The 16,565-nt window shown below is 38.4% G+C and overlaps 1 protein-coding gene across 1 annotated transcript in view; it reads left to right on the top strand.

Annotated features, from left to right (window-relative positions):
• The window catches only part of WIF1 (WNT inhibitory factor 1), a 65,635-nt gene that overhangs the window by 47,503 nt on the left and 1,567 nt on the right, over positions 1–16,565 (top strand). Inside the window, exons 6-9 of the mRNA XM_012444960.2 lie at positions 1,085–1,180; positions 6,312–6,407; positions 12,746–12,841; positions 13,658–13,753. Coding sequence (XP_012300383.1) covers positions 1,085–1,180; positions 6,312–6,407; positions 12,746–12,841; positions 13,658–13,753 — 384 coding nt within the window. The remainder of the gene's footprint in view (positions 1–1,084; positions 1,181–6,311; positions 6,408–12,745; positions 12,842–13,657; positions 13,754–16,565) is intronic.

Here is a 16,565-nt window from a genome sequence, read left to right as displayed (position 1 = left end):
CCCCAACCTGTTCCCCTTCACAAATATAGTCACTGTACTTTGGCATAATCTCATAAAAATTTTGAGTTTTTTTCCCTCCACTTAAGTTGAATTTTAAAAGTTAGTATCACCACTGACCTGATATTATTCCAATTAAAAGTAGCTTGATTCACAACTAAGAGTATATCTGAGTTATGAAGTTATGATAAGGCAAAAAAGGGGAAGAAAAGAATTTGTGTAGTAAGTACATCTATTTCAGGGAAATACATTTTAAAAAATACATGAAAAAAGAGATAAGCAAGAAAATGAATATTAATCATAAGATGCTTACATACTAAGGGCTTATCTGACTAGAGTAAGCAAAATATTTTTTATCTTTAAGAAATAAGAATATCCTGTAAGAGAAAGTTAAAAAATAATTTTAAAATAGGTAAGGCAGAAGAATACTTTCTTATTTTTCTTCTTTGCATTTATCTTAGAAGATTAAGGAAAAGAGGCAGAGTGAAAATATTTACAGTTTTTTTTTTTTTTTTTTGAGACGGAGTTTCGCTCTTGTTACCCAGGCTGGAGTGCAATGGTGCGATCTTGGCTCACCGCAACCTGGGTTCAGGCAATTCTCCTGCCTCAGCCTCCTGAGTAGCTGGGATTACAGGCACGCGCCACCATGCCCAGCTAATTTTTTGTATTAGTAGAGACGGGGTTTCACCATGTTGACCAGGATGGTCTCGATCTCTTGACCTCGGGATCCACCCGCCTCGGCCTCCCAAAGTGCTGGGATTACAGGCTTGAGCCACCGCACCCGGCCTATTTACAGTTTTAAGAAGACCACCTCTTAATCAAAATGATTCTGGGGAAAATTTATTCAACTATTCAAATGGAACCAATCCAAAAGTCATCTCTAAGAAATTGACTGAGAAATTGAAAAATAGCCTGATTTATACCACAAAAATAATATTAATATAGCAAACTTGTATTTCTGAAGAGTAATCATTTTAGAGTCAACCACAAAGCTTGAAAATGTAGACCTATTGTATTATTGACATTTCAAAATGGTCCTGCTCCAAAATACTATTTGGCCTTAATCAGGGTTCTCTCTCCCTATAAGCCCTTTGTACACCACGATGTATGAATGGTGGACTTTGTGTGACTCCTGGTTTCTGCATCTGCCCACCTGGATTCTATGGAGTGAATTGTGATAAAGGTAACAGTTTCTTTTTAAGAACAAAGTTATTTTTACTTTTAAAATGTTTGATTAGAATAAGTTACTTAATATTCCTCACTCTTTATAACAGCTCTGTAAATAGAATGTATGGCTTAGGGTAAAGATGGCTGCTATAGTAACTGAAATCCCAATTTTAGTGTAGCATAATAGCAAAAGTTTATTTTCATTCACAGAATGCTCCAGTGCATTTTGCCTGGCCAGTGGGCAGGGCAGCTCTTCTCTATGCAGTGACTCAGGGGTCCAAGCACCATCTATTTGTGGTCCTGCCTAGAGCTTTGCAACTCTCTAGATCCAGCCAATAGGCCGAGAAGAATTGAAGTAAGCACTGCTAAAAATAAATTAATTAATTAAAAAATTTAAAAGCCCTGGCCCAGAAGTAACCCGCAAAACTTCCACACCTATTCCATAGGTAGGAATTAACCTCATGGTCCTACCTGGATTCAGGCAGAAGAAATGTTGCCCTTGGCTGGACAGCTGTCTCCCACTGACATCTCATATTATGTGAGGGGAGTGCAAATTTTTATGAACAATTAGTGGTCTATGCCACATGGAATTTTGGTATGTCCTAAATCAGTTTCATGGGTGAGCTTCTAAGGCTAAAATTAAACAACCTGCTCTACATTGCCTGACCTAGAAGTTTACTGACTCCCAATTCAATACTTTGCTCACAAATCACATCCCAGAGAGATCTGGTTCTTCCTTCATTGCAGCAACACAGCCAGATTTTATTCTCAGGAAGTGGATTCAAACCTGGCCCTAAAATTGCTGAATGATTCATACTCTTTACAAGATACCTGTCTGTTTTACCCAGTTCACATCTTTTAAGTGGAAAACAAAGACTATACTGTGAAATTTCTATATTTATTGAAGTTATCTTTGTGTTAAAAATGTTAATTGTATGAATAGAGAATTGTTTTTTGTTAATAAACATATATGTTAGGATAAATTTTATTCTTAAAAAGTGTCTTTTTAGTAATCACTCAGTACCAAGTAAGATTGCCATAAGCCATTTTTTGTTTTTTTAAATAAAGCTAAAGGAAAGAGCCTTCAGTATGAGTCAGAATAATTTATGATTGTTTACTCTTTTATGATGTACAAAGTACTTTCATAGAGTTGTGTGATTTTACTCTATACACCTTTTGAGCTATGTAAAGTAGTATCCCTCTCATTCCTAGATAAGCAAAGTGAGGTTTATGGAACTTGAGTAGGTTGACCCAAATTCATATCCTGCACTATACCATGTTGCCACCCAGGCTACCTAATTCAGGCCTCAGTTCTTCCACAAGTGACTCTGAACCTGGGCAGGTAACTTGATCTCTCTGTGGATCATGGTTTTTCTATCTCTAGACTTGGAATTAAGCCATTGACCCTCCTGTTCCTCACCCCTGAGCTATATGTAATAACTATATTGAGATAATATGTGAAAACATTTCTACCTTTTTTAAAGTAGTCTTTTAAAACCATAGCATTGGATTAAAAACCATTTTTTAAAATGTATTTTCATAAAGATTAAGCACTAATGACCCTAATAATAGCCAGTGAGTAAAATTAATTACTATGAATCTTTTTATTTGTTAAATTTAGCATTCAGTATCTCTGCTATGTCAAAACTAGGCATTCTAGAGCAGAACTACTTTTTTTTTTGAGGTGGAGTCTCGCTCTGTTGCCTAGGCTGGAGTGCAGTGGTGCAATCTCAGTTCATCACAATCTCCACCTCCTGGGTGGAGATTCTCCACAATTCTCCTGCCTCAGCCTCCCAACTAGCTAGGACTACAGGTGCATGCCACTGTGCCCGGCTAATTTTTGTATTTTTAGTAGAGACAGGGTTTCACTATGTTGGCCAGGCTAGTCTCGAACTCTTGACCTCATGATCCAACCACCTCAGCCTCCCAAAGTGCTGGGATTATAGGCATAAGCCGCTGTGCCCAGCCGAGAATTAACCTATTATTGTCTCAAAACTATTAATAAACAAAGCAAAGCCTCTAGAGATTTGGTTGAAGAACTCATGTATTCACAGGTTTAAAAAGACCATTTGTGAGACCTTCTTATGTAGGTGTGGCCATTGTTGGTGTGGTTTGCATCACGGAGCATCAATTGCAATGTTTTTCTAGTGCTATAGTGTCACAAACACCACATGGTCTGTTAAAATAATATATCTGTCTGTATTCCAGTACATTTTACATTTTGTAACATTTTATCTTTCAAATGAAAGATTTTCCTACTTATCAGACTCCAGTAACTTTTTTTATCCTTTTAGAAAATCTGTTAAAATTCCACTTGGTCTCACTGGAGATCTGGGAATATTAAAAAAAAAAATTCTACCTCAACAAAAGGATGCTTTTATTCTCCAGGAGGGAATATGGGGAGGCTCTGAAAAATGATTTAATTACCACTATGGCATTAGACTTTAGCACTGTATATTTGAACAAATATTAAAGAATAACTTTCATTGGCTGTTGGGACATCACAACCTTTAGGACCTAAGGAGTTTAGCATTGGCCAATGGGATCTCAACCCCAGAGAAAGATACTTCATGTCTCTAGCTGCTTGTTTTTCTAATCGAGAATCATTGAACGACAGAGATGTAGAGAAGCTTGCTCATGACAATATACTCATATACAAGTACTAAGAGTGTGGCCAAATTATATAACCAGCTTTGCCCAATTCTACAACTTTCTATGAAGCTACCAGGTTCATTGCATTCTACGCATCAGTAATCAGGCAGTGCCCATGGGACACGGGCCAAGTGGGCACTGATCCCAAAGTTTTTCAAGGCACTGATCTCATCGTTTCCTTTTATCTCCCAGAGAAGCAGAAGTGAGGAGACAGGACACACCAAAACAAATGCCCAGCCTTAGCAATACTGCAGCAAAGAAGAGGCCCCAAGAGCTGGTTCTCCTAACTCCTAAATCCTATACCAAAATGCTGCAGCTCCCTTCCACGTTAAGAGGTTTGATTTTTTTGTGACCTGCCTGGGTGATGTAGCGAGACTCCATCTGTACAAAAAAATTCAAAAATTAACCAGGCATGGTAGTGTACACCTTAGTCCCAGCCATCCGGGAGGCTGAGGCAGGAAGATCCCTTAAGCGCAGGGGTTATGGCGGCAATGAGCTATAATTGTGCCACTGCACTCCAGCCTGGGAGACTGAGCAAGACCCTGTCTGTTTTTTGGTTTTTTGTTTTTAAAAAAAGTTTTGATTTTGCCCACAGCACTGCCTTAAACTGGGAGATCTTTGTGATTTTAAACACAATTTGTCATTTAAGAAGCATGATATTCATAGAATGTTTTACTTTGTGGACTTTTTTTTTCCCACAAAGAAAACATACACTTAGAACTTTTGGATTTCTTTTCTGATTTTCCTACCGGGAGCTTACTTTAGCTTTTGTTCATCTATAGCCAACTTTGGCCAACTTCATATGAAACAAGAACAAATAGGTCATATAACTGCAATTGCTAAAAATCCAAGCTCTCATTTTAATTTCCTTTATAGAATGAGCCAACTTGTCTATTTTTAGATATTTCCTCTCTTCCTCTCCCCATTTCTCCACCCTCCCTCTATTTTAGGTGCCAGTGAGCAGTGAAATTCCAGAAATTGACACTATGAGAGAGAGTTTAGGATGAATCACAAAGTATGATGACTACCTGAATAATCTGGTTATTGGGCTCCCACCATGATACAGCCAACTTCATCATTCTCTGGCCCATGCTGTGGTCACAATCCTACCTATGGGATCTCACCCGGGCCCACAGTCTTTTTCTGAATACAATTACTCTTTTCTCCAAAAGTCATAAAAGTCTATTTAAAAAACAAAACAAAACAATCCCATTAAGATAAATCTCTGTTCATCTTGTCCTGAAAAAAAGTTGCTTTTTTCTTTGTCAGGTCCTGATAGTTTTAACTTCTTTTTATCTATTCCAAAGTAATTCTCTCTCTCTCTTTTTTATTATGAACTACAAACTTTGTAGTTTATTTTTCACATTTGATGTAAAATAAACTGCATACAAAATTCATACAACTGTTAATCACATAGCTAGCAATGAGACAATCTGCAATAATTTTATGACATTATAGTCACGAATACTAATTCCATTTGTTTTTTTCCATAATTATATTTTTATTTAAGTTGAAATTTTTGACTACAGTGTTTTTTTGTTTTAATACACAAGAGATTATATAACCCTTGATGTGGAATGTTCCAGAGTCTGTATAAAGGCCATATTTTTATCTAGTAGTCCAGTGACTAGTGATTCTGCTTCTTCCTCCTATTGTACTTAAAGTACAGTAAAAAAAAAAAATGACTAGTAGAACACATCACAAAGATAAAATACTGATGTCCAATAAGAAGAAATCTAGTATTTAAGTTAATATGGGTTCCTGAATTTTTCTTACGTATATGATAAAATCTATTAGCTTTGGGTATTCAGTTACACTTGGTGGCTGCAGTTACTACAAATTCATCAGCATTATAGTAAGTCTTCTCTTTTTTACTCTTCCTTTATCCTCCAAACTGATGTTTACAAAAAAATATCCTTAGGTTTATACCATTCTTCTCCTTTTAAGGCCATACAAACTCGCATGATCTGTACAAGTGCCCCAGAACTTAAAGTATAATAAATAAATTTTTAAAAAGGAAAAAATAAAAAGTAGTATAAGAATTTTAAAATGACTGTCCAAATAATCTGGATTTTTAAAAAATCAACTGTCATCATTCATATTTAGTCTTCTAGAGTCATTCAGTTATACATTAATGTGTTGGCAGTACCTAGAAATACTTGAAATTTAATTATTTTTTAATAAAATTATTTATTTCTTTAAAATGAAAAAAAAAAGAAAATTAGTAAGTTAATTTTTGACTGTGCCATTCTTCCCTAAGATGGAAACTCCTATGGGTGGGTAGTATACAATGTGTGTGGTCTCCTATTATGTTCTAGAGTCTGCACCCAGGCAAGCAATTGGTAACAGTTTTTGTATTTGTAAAGCAGCTTACTTTATTAAGTCAGGAAATGGGCAAGTAGCAGATGCCTAAAACACAGCACCTCACTTTAAGTGAAATTTGTGTTAGATTTACCTACTGCTTTATGTAATACCCTTGTTACTCATTCTAACAGCAAACTGCTCAACCACCTGCTTTAATGGAGGGACCTGTTTCTACCCTGGAAAATGTATTTGCCCTCCAGGACTAGAGGGAGAGCAGTGTGAAATAAGTGAGTATTGACTTTCTGCCTTCTTTTGATTTGGGGGTCCTTAAGAACCCAATCTAACTCCTTCATTTTATCAAGGAGGAGTCGGAAGCCCAGAGAGAATGAACAGCTTGTCTAAGGTCTTAGCCCAGTGATTTCTTTTTGCTAGATTCAGCTACCATGCATTTTGGCCAAAGGTGGGGCAAAGAGTGACACAGCTCACCTCTGAGGACTCAGAAGAAATGCTCTCTGACTCAGTTATGTATGGGTTTGGATTATGCAGTATGTTGCATTGTTTTCTGTTAATAATTTTCTCCCTTCCTTGTTATATGGAACCCATAGCTTCAGACTTGAAATGTAGATCAGAGCTCTGGGACAGCTGGGATCTGTTCACCTACCTACCTGTTTCCCCTGCCACTCACTGCCACATATCCTAGACTGAGCCTAATAACCCATCTAAGAGAAAAAGGTAGACCCAAGAAAAAAGGCGCACAGCAGTAAAAAAGAATGAAATAATAGCACACAAAGCAACATGAATGAACCACAAACCACACAGATACTAAGTGAAAGTAGCCAGATACAAAAAATTATCTATTGCATCTTTTTGAAGTTAAAGAGCAGGCAAAACTAATGGATGAAGGTGGAAATGAGAATCACAATAGGATCAAAAGGAATTTTATGGGATGCTAAGTATCCTGATTGGTGAAGTGTCACACATTTGTTTATGTAAATAAAAACATCTGAACTGTAAACTTAAGATTGGTGCACATTATGCCTTTACTATATGTTTGTCATACTTCAATATGCAAAAGTTAACAATGTAAGGGCAAAATGTGGTAGCTTATCATTGTTTTGGGAATCAATATTCCAAACAGCTTGTCCAGGCTCTGCCACTGACCAGCCATGTAGCTCTCAGCAAGTCATGTAGGCTTTCTGTTTCACTCAGAAATGTGATAACTCCCTCCTAGATTGCCTCACAATCCAGAAGATCAGATAGCACCAAAGCACATGCTCAAGAAAGAGCAAAAGGAAGGTGAACCTGTCTGCTAAGGGTCCTGTGTCCCTACCTTTCTTGATGTGTGTTGAGGGAAACTTGGTCTGTCTTTCATTTCCAGCTGTATCTGTAAAACACCACTGTTTGATATAATCATAGTTTCCGAAATTGTAGTAGAAAGTTGAATAAGACTAAGTTCCTGTTTGAACTTTCAACCTCTAATTTATTCGTGGGTTTTTGTACCTTAATGAGTAGTGGATGAAGTAACCCTTTTTTTATAGGGTTCAAATGAAATACCTCTAAAGTTTCCATAGAACATGTAATTAATTATCTCAGTGTGGTTTCTATTCTTATTAATTACCCCTCCTAGATAAAGATATCTCTGAACTAACTGCTCTCAGTTTTCCCCTGTACTTACTTCAGACTCTGTACACTTAATTGGTTCATGGTTATGAATCTTTGTTCATAGACTCATTTTCCTTTATGTAAGTATTTCCTTTCATGCCCTTAGGTTTATGGACCTTCTGTTGGCAGAGACAATATTTTGTATTCTTGGCTTTTTCTTTTGTTTTTTTCTAACTGCCTCAAAAAATGTGGGTCTTGGAAAGCTCCTGATTGACCCTACTGCAAGTTTTATCCAAATCCTTGACGGAAGTTTCCTATTTCTATCATAAGAACCACATTACCAAGAAAATATGGAAATGGGTCCTGAGTTGAAAAGTGCCTCTAAAAGTATAGAAACAAAAAAAGTATAGTTGAATTATGTGTTCTTATTTTTTAATTAATATATAACTCACAATCATATAAAACTTAACATTTTAAAATGTACTATTCAGGTTATTCCCAAGGTTGTGTAGCCATCACCTGTATTAAATTATAGAACGTGTTATCATCTCCAAAAGAAAGCCAGTACCTATCAGCAGTCACTCCTCCTTCTCCTCTCCCCCCAGACCCTGGCAACCACTAAGCTACTTTCTGTCTCTAGACTTGCTTATTCTCAACATTTCGCATAAATGGAATCGTACAAGATATGGCATTTCTGGCGTGGCTTCTTTCACCTGGGTTCATTCTAATGTTTTCAATGCTCACCCATGGTGTAACATATATCAGTGCATTATTCCTTTTTATTGCCAAATAATATTCCATTTTATGGGTTTACCACATTTTGTTTGTTTATCAGTTCTTGGGCATTTGGGTTGTTTCCACTTTGGGGCTATTAAGAATAATACTGCTATGAACATCTGTGTGCAAGATGTTTGTGTGGACATTTTCATTTCTTCAGAGTATTTCCCTGGGGCTGGAATTGCTGGGTCACATAATAACAACTTTTTTGAGGAACTACCAGACTTTTTTCCAAAGCAGTTGCATCATTTTAAATTCCAACCAGTAGTGTATGAGAGTTCCAGTTTCTCCAAATGCTCACCAGCACTCATTACTGGCTATTGTTTTAATGAAATGTGTATTCTTATATCATCTTTATTTTCATTTCTCTGATCTCTATCAAGAATGATACCATCTCAGCTGGGCACAGTGGCTCACGCCTGTAATCCTAGCACTTTGAGAGGCTGAGGCAGGAAGATCACCTGAGGTCAGGAGTTCGAGACAAGCCTGGCCAACATAGCAATATCCTGTCTCTACTAAAAACACAAAAATTAGGCGTAATGGCAGGCGCCTGAAGTCCCAGCTACGCAGGAGGCTGCGGCAAGAGAATTGCTTGAACCCTGAAGGCAGAGGTTGTAGGGAGCCGAGGCTGAGCCACTGCACTCCAGCCTGGAAGACAAGAGCAAAAGTCCATCTCAAAAAAAAGAATGATACCTTCTCAAACTTCATTCTGACTTGATTGTGAGATGTGCTTGTAGGTTAACAAAACTATGGTTAGAGGTATCTGGACTGATGGTGTGTACATTCGTCTTGTTATCTAAGGCTCATTGATTTCCCAAAAATCTTTAATGGAACTTCAGTTAAAAAGACTACCCAGGGCCGGGTGCGGTGGCTCATGCCTGTAATCCCAGCACTTTGGGAGGCCGAGGCGGGTGGATCACGAGGTCAAGAGATCGAGACCATCCTGGTCAACATGGTGAAACCCCGTCTCACTAAAAATACAAAAAATTAGCTGGGCATGGTGGCGTGTGCCTGTAATCCCAGCTACTCAGGAGGCTGAGGCAGGAGAATTGTCTGAACCCGGGAGGCGGAGGTTGCGGTGAGCCGAGATCGCGCCATTGCACTCCAGCCTGGGTAACAAGAGCGAAACTCTGTCTCAAAAAAAAAAAAAAAAAAAAAAAGACTACCCAAATTATTTATAATCCATTTTTAATGCAAGAATTATTAGAAAAGGATTTCAAAAATAACCGAGTGCGTTATTCTTATGAAAGTTCTCAATATAAAATGTTCTCTGTTAAAAAATTTTAGAATACTGGAGAAAACAGTTTTTTTTTTTTTTTTTTTTTTTTGAGAGTCTAGCTCTGTCACCCAGGCTAGAGGGCAGCGGTGCCATCTTTGCTCTCTGCAACCTCTGCCTTCTGAGTTCAAGTGATTCTCCTGCCAAAGCCTCCCAAGTAGCTGGGATTACAGGTGCCCACCACCATGCCCAGCTAATTCTTTTATATTTTTAGTACAGTTGGGGTTTCACCATATTGGCCAGGCTGGTCTTGAACTCCTGACCTCCAATGGTCTGCCTGCCTCAGCCTTTCAAAGTGCTGTGAGTACAGATATGAGCCACCATGCCAGGCCAGGACTTAGTCTCTTTAAGTGAAAATGTGCCATCTCTCAAGCTGACTCAATTTTCCACTATGTAATGTGTAGAATTTGGTTGTAAAATATTTTCAGGAGAAATAAGTGAATATTAAAGATATTTCCAGGATTCTGAATTTTAAAACAATCAGATCTTCATTAATTTTGCCTCCTACAGTCTTTGAACTAGTTATGACTTTCAAATGTCTAATGTCCCCTGCAGTCATGTTTCTGTTGTGTAACAGCCAGGAGAGAACATCCTGCTTCCTGACTGCGGTGAACCTAAGAGTCCTCACTTCCCTCTTGCCATGAAAACAAAAAACCTCATGAAATCAATGAAAGGATTCTTTCCACCAATCATTTTCTGCATTATTCCAGTTACCAACTTTACCCATTAGAGAGGATGAGACATTTTGGGCTCACCAAGTAGTTCACATACGAGTACTCTGTCTTTTCTGCCATATAATTATCATCCCATACCTTGCTCATCTGAAAAAACCTGGTGCATTGCAGAGTACTGTAATATGACCCAATTTTGTGTATATGTTGGGGTCAGGTATTTCTTTGATGCAAATGGAAATTTAGAGTTAGATATTCCTTCTTGAGTTGAGATCTTAACTAAACAGTAAATGGTATTCTTGTATTCTAACTTGGCCAAAAAAAAAAAAAAAGGACTCTCTTTTGGTCAATAAAGAGGTGATATTCTGTTATTAAGTTTGTTTTAATACCTGTTTCTAGAACACTTCTATTCACAAAAACCTCAACGTCTAATGGCATTCCAGGTTTATGAGAGACCCTAACATCCCAATATTGTTATATCTATATTTTCTCCACAATGACTAAGTACTTCTTTGGTCTACTTATATATGAAGAAAGTCCTTTTAGGTAAATAAAAAGATAAAGTGTTTTTAGGTGAATGATTTTCATAGAGAATTTACTTCTTATTTGTCAACAATAGTGCTTGTCAGTAAAACATATGGTGGTTGACTTCTTTCACAGCTTTCTTTGGCAATAAAAAGAAGTCCTTAGATAATGAACGGCGGGTTAGTTTAGGATAAAACTTTTGTTAGTTCTTTTATGTACCCAGAAGCCTTTGTAATGAGTGTTCTGCTAAAGTGAAAAAAAAAGAAAGAAAAAAAGAAAAAGAACAACAACAAAAGGAATCCAAACTCCTCCACTACCAAAATCTATGGGCTGTTACCATCTTCAATACATTATGCCAGGCATAGGATGTGGTTTCAGCTCTAGGTAAAAAGTACCTATTTTCCACTTCTTCAAAAACTAGGCCTTAGGATAGCAAATTCTAGTTGCAGAGGGAGAATAAATAGCCTCTGGAGAAAGAAGTGAGAAACGTATTACATGATTTTTACACCTAGGGCCTTAGTCCATCTCTAAAATTCTGTGATTCAAAGATCTGTGAAAAGCATTCGTAATACTCATTGTGCAAAGAGATAAAAAAATGATGAGGTATCATTATGGATCTAAGACATTCCAGGATAACGCACTGCTGTGGTACTGGGCATCTTTTATGTCCCATCTCACAGCCTCTTAGCCAGCCTTTCACACCAGCCATTGCCACTGCACCTCGACTTAGCTGCCCCATACTCCTGCTTTCCACGCACAAACACACTTTTGTGTTACCTTTCCCTCCTTCCCTGTTTCACCCTTCCCATTTCCCCATACCTGTTTCCTACAATCACTTCCCCAAGTAAACTATCTGCATGCAGGTCTTGCTTTCTGGAGAATCTTAGGCTAAGACTGTCATCAGGTACAGGTATAGACTTACTTTCAGAAAAAGTGACATTCAAAAATCAAAATTCAGCCAGGCACAGTGGCTCACATCTAGAATCCCAGCATTTTGGGAGGCCGAGGTGGGACGATCACTTGAGGTCAAGAGTTCGAGACCAACCTGGCCAACATGGTGAAACCCCATCTCTACTAAAAATACAAAAGTTAGCTGGGCGTGGTAGCATACGTCTGTGATCTCAACAACCCTGGAGGCCAAGGCAGGAGAATCATCTGAATCTGGGAGGTGGACGATGCAGTGAGCCAAGGTCCCACCACTGCACTCTAGTCTGGGCAAAAGAGCGAGATGCCATCTCAGAAAAAACGAAAACAAAAATCAAAACTCAGAGAAAAGATTATTTAAAGGGTCATTTATGTCATAACTTTTAGTAAAGTATATCTTAGCAAGTATTTATGGGTTAGCTAAAATATTATTCTGTTTATTAACAAGTAATTGGGCCAGGCATGGTAGCTCACACCTGTAATCCCAGCACTTTGGGAGGCCGAGGTGGGTGGATCACTTGAGGTCAGGAGTTTGAGACTACCCTGGCCAATAAGATGAAATCCTGTCTTTACAAAAAAAAAAAAAAAAAATATATATATATATATATATATATATGCAGCATTTTAGCAACACATTTATTATCCAAAAGCATAAGTTAAAAATATTATCCTGTCTGTTCCAAAAACAAAACTCAAACAAAATAAAAGCCAGAGTAGTTCTGAAATAAATGAAAATAACTGCCATTTAAAAGCATTTGTCCTCTCAAAGCCTTGTAATTCCTTTGAAAAATGTAATTACCTCTGAATGAAGCACTGGGTTCCTTGTTTAGTTGCAGTCTTCTCTTTTCAGGCAAATGCCCACAACCCTGTCGAAATGGAGGTAAATGCATTGGTAAAAGCAAATGTAAGTGTTCCAAAGGTTACCAGGGAGACCTCTGTTCAAAGCGTAAGTACCCCATACACATTGCCAATCTGGGCTATCGGGTCATTAAACTAGCAGGAGGCTCTCACTACATACTTCTGTGCCTGCTGCATGTTGCCTGGGCATCACATTTAACCTTTCTTCACTGACATATATGCTTCCTTATGTAGACCAGAGGCGTTGTATGAAATCTGTGCATGTAAAATAATGGATACTCACACATACAACTGAATGTTTTAACTATAAAGAGTTGGGGTTTTGTTGTTGTTTGCTTTTTTGCTTTTTGAGACAGAGTCTCACTCTGTTGCCCAGGCTGGAGTGCTGTGACACGATCTTGGATCATTGTAACCTTCACCTCCCCGAGTTCAAGCGATTCTCCTGCCTCAGGCACCCAAGTAGCTAGGACTACAGGTGCCCACCACTGCACCCAGCCAACCTTTGTATTTTTTAGTAGAGATGGGGTTTCACCATCTTGGCCAGGCTGGTCTTGAACTCCTGACCTCATGATCCACCCACCTCTGCCTTCCAAAGTGCTGGGATTACAGGCGTGAGCCACTGCACCCAGCCAGGTGTTTTCTTAAGGAAAATAAACTTCTCTGGCCCAGCAGTTTCAAAATCCTACTGAACAGCTTTTGTGAATGAAAAATATCACGCTTAAAGATCATTCTCAGGACTTTACAAAAAGTCCAAAACCAACTTATAGCTGGAGATTGACTTAGGAAAAAGAAATTAAGGGATGAAGCCAAAACTAACACATTCTAAAGAACTGCAAGGAAAGCAACAATGTATTCTGTTGAAAAAGGAAAGCTCAGGAAATACTTTTATTTCTTTTGATTCTAGCTGTCTGTGAGCCTGGCTGTGGTGCACACGGAACCTGCTATGAACCCAATAAATGCCAATGTCAAGAAGGTTGGCATGGAAGACACTGCAATAAAAGTGAGTGGGAGAAATAAAAAGTTGTAAACAAGGAAAAAAATAAAAATAAAAGTGAGTGGGAGGCCAGAAGGAGAGCCAGCCTTTTCACTTCTGTTTCTTGGCTTCAAAGGCTAACAGTCAACCTATAACTCAGCCCTGCTTTCCATTTCATTAAAAGCAGCTTCTTCTCTGCCTCTTCTCCACCTCTTTAAACTTTAGAATCTAAGCTTTGGTGTGTAAAGAGTAATGCACCTTTGTAAAAGATCACATCTGTAAAATATCACAAATATTTTCTAGGCTAAATTAGTAATACAGGTTGATTTGGGGTAATACAGTGTGTTAACGATGAAAGAAATGACACATGAAATTAAGATTTTAAATCAAATGTGGAATACTGATTTCATAATGATTTGCCAAGTACCATTATAAAACATGAAACATTTTGCTTCTTAAAATATTTAAATTGTATTAGCAATGGTAAATTAATGAGTTCCTTTGAGGGAAAGAAAAGGTTTATAAAGCTGTCTATGGGAGAGATGTTATAATGGAGTTGCATTTTTTCAAATTTACTGACTACCAAAAATGAACTAGCTATATAGATAAACAGCCGGCCTATTTTAGACACACAATGAAACTTGCTAAATTCATTCAGTATTGATTGGGGTCTCTCCTGTGCTAAGCATGAATCTAAGCACTGGGAACACACCAGTGCACAGAAAAGGCCCTGCCTTGTGGAGTGGGAAGGGCAGTCAATTAGCAAATTAACAAAACAACACAGATTCAGCACTTCTGGCAGCTAGAACTCAGTCTAGCTGCGTTCTAGAAAGGACTTCAGTCACACACCATACACTTCAAAAACATGATTCCAAGCTGGGAGTGGTGGCACATGCCTGTAGCCAAAGCTACTTGAGAGGCTGAGACAGGAGGATTTCTTGAACCCAGGAATTTGAGATCAGCCTGGGCAACACAGCAAGACTCTATCTCTAAAAATTAAAAAAAAAAAATTCACACAATTTTAGGTTGTGCCTACCATATTATGTCTCCAAAGTAATGGATGCAAATTGAACAAATCAGATGTTTTCCTAGATCAGCAGTCTCCAAAGGTTGTTGCATGCAATCCAGTGAGTGTGAAAATTATCCACTGGGGTACTAAGGGAATATATTACTTTTTAAATATTTTTATATTTTATATTTGATTTATGTTTATATGTAAATATACATTTAATATATTTATCATAGTCTTTCTAATTTCTAAGTTTTGCTTATATTTTACAATGTTTATATGGTATTAATGTATATCTAATAAATTTATATGTAGTTATACATCTGTTTATTTTAAGGTAGGTTGGTGTCTGGTCTAGGTCTCGTCTCATACTGCTATAAAGAACTTCCAGAGACTGACTAATGCCTAAAGGAAAGAGGTTTAACTGACTCACATTTCCATATGGCTAGGGAGGCCTCAGGAAACTTTCATGGTAGAAGGCAAAGGGAGGTAGGTACCTTCTTCACAAGGTGGAAGGAGAGAGAATGACAAAAGAAAGAACTTGCCAAGTGCTTAAAAAGGCATCAGATTTCATGAGAACTCACTATTATGAGAACAGCATAGGGGAACCACCCCCATGATTCAATTACCTCCACCTGGTGTCTCCCTTGACACAAGGAGATTACAAATTAAGATAAGATTTGGGTGGGGACACAGCCAAACCATATCACTACACTAAGCCACTGATTTGATTCTTTTTCACCCATTGAATTGTCTAGATGGTTGATTAAATTGACTTCAGGTGGACACAGTTTAGTAAACAGTGCAGCTACTCTGGAAAATCGCTTTTCACACAGTGGGAATGGTTGAATGGCATCCCTGCTAGGACCTACTGATAGGGAGATCTTCTTTGGACTAAAAGACCTGTAGACGACTCACTATTTCTAGCCATTTTGGAAAAGAGTAAACCGAAGCCTTTATGCAACCCTCAACTGGAGACAAACCCTGAGGCTTGTCTCAGAATCAAAATAACGTTCAAAAATCTTCAAACCTAGGTCAGACCACACATCCCAGGACTTAGTTACAAAGGTCTTCTAAGACTCATATCCAGGTCTCAGTGATCCCCGCAAGTGATGAAGAGGGGAACACAAGGGCACTGTTACTTCCGATGCACCCAGTCATTCTTTCAAAGAGAAAGCTAGTTAGGGGCCCTCGTGTAGTAGATGAGCCCTCATAACAGGTCTGCAAGCCTCCAAATAGCACCCCCACTTGGAGATTACGCTGCTGAAAGCTTCTGCCATCAGTGTGCCTCCTTCAAATCCAAGCATTGCATGCCAAGAAGATGACCTGGTGTCTGATTAAAAAGCAAATGTGTTTTCCAGGAGAGGCCACCCAGCCCTTTTGTACCTTAGCTAAAATAATTGAGCTAAAAGAAGGGGGTTTATTTTGACTAGAGGGAGGTGACAAGGAAGCTCTGAGGCATAGAGTTCTGCTAAGAACATACTCCCAGTGGGGTGACACATTGGGAGGTCCCAGGGACCCAGGCATCATGGTGGGGAGGAGGATACTGGAGACAGACGTCCCCACATAGGCTCACTCTTGCCGACAGGGAGGTTTAGGCTTCATGGGTGGCAGGCCAAGCAACATGGTAGGGATTTATTCCAGCTCATTGCTGGCTCAGGTTTTGACCACTCCACGAGCTACTAGACTATATACTGACAACTCAAAGAAACACATTCAGAGACAAAGTATTCTATTCTCAGTAGCTGCTTAATGGCATGTTTGCTTTTAAAAACACAAGGAACAAATGAATGCTGAATTTAACTCTGATGCACAAGAAGATGGAGGCAG

The sequence above is a fragment of the Aotus nancymaae genome, unplaced genomic scaffold, assembly GCF_030222135.1.
Source record: "Aotus nancymaae isolate 86718 unplaced genomic scaffold, 86718_ANA_hifiasm-v0.15.2.pri h1tg000016l, whole genome shotgun sequence".
Taxonomy (NCBI): Eukaryota; Metazoa; Chordata; class Mammalia; order Primates; family Aotidae; genus Aotus; species Aotus nancymaae.
This window is presented reverse-complemented; position numbering and strand designations above follow the sequence as displayed.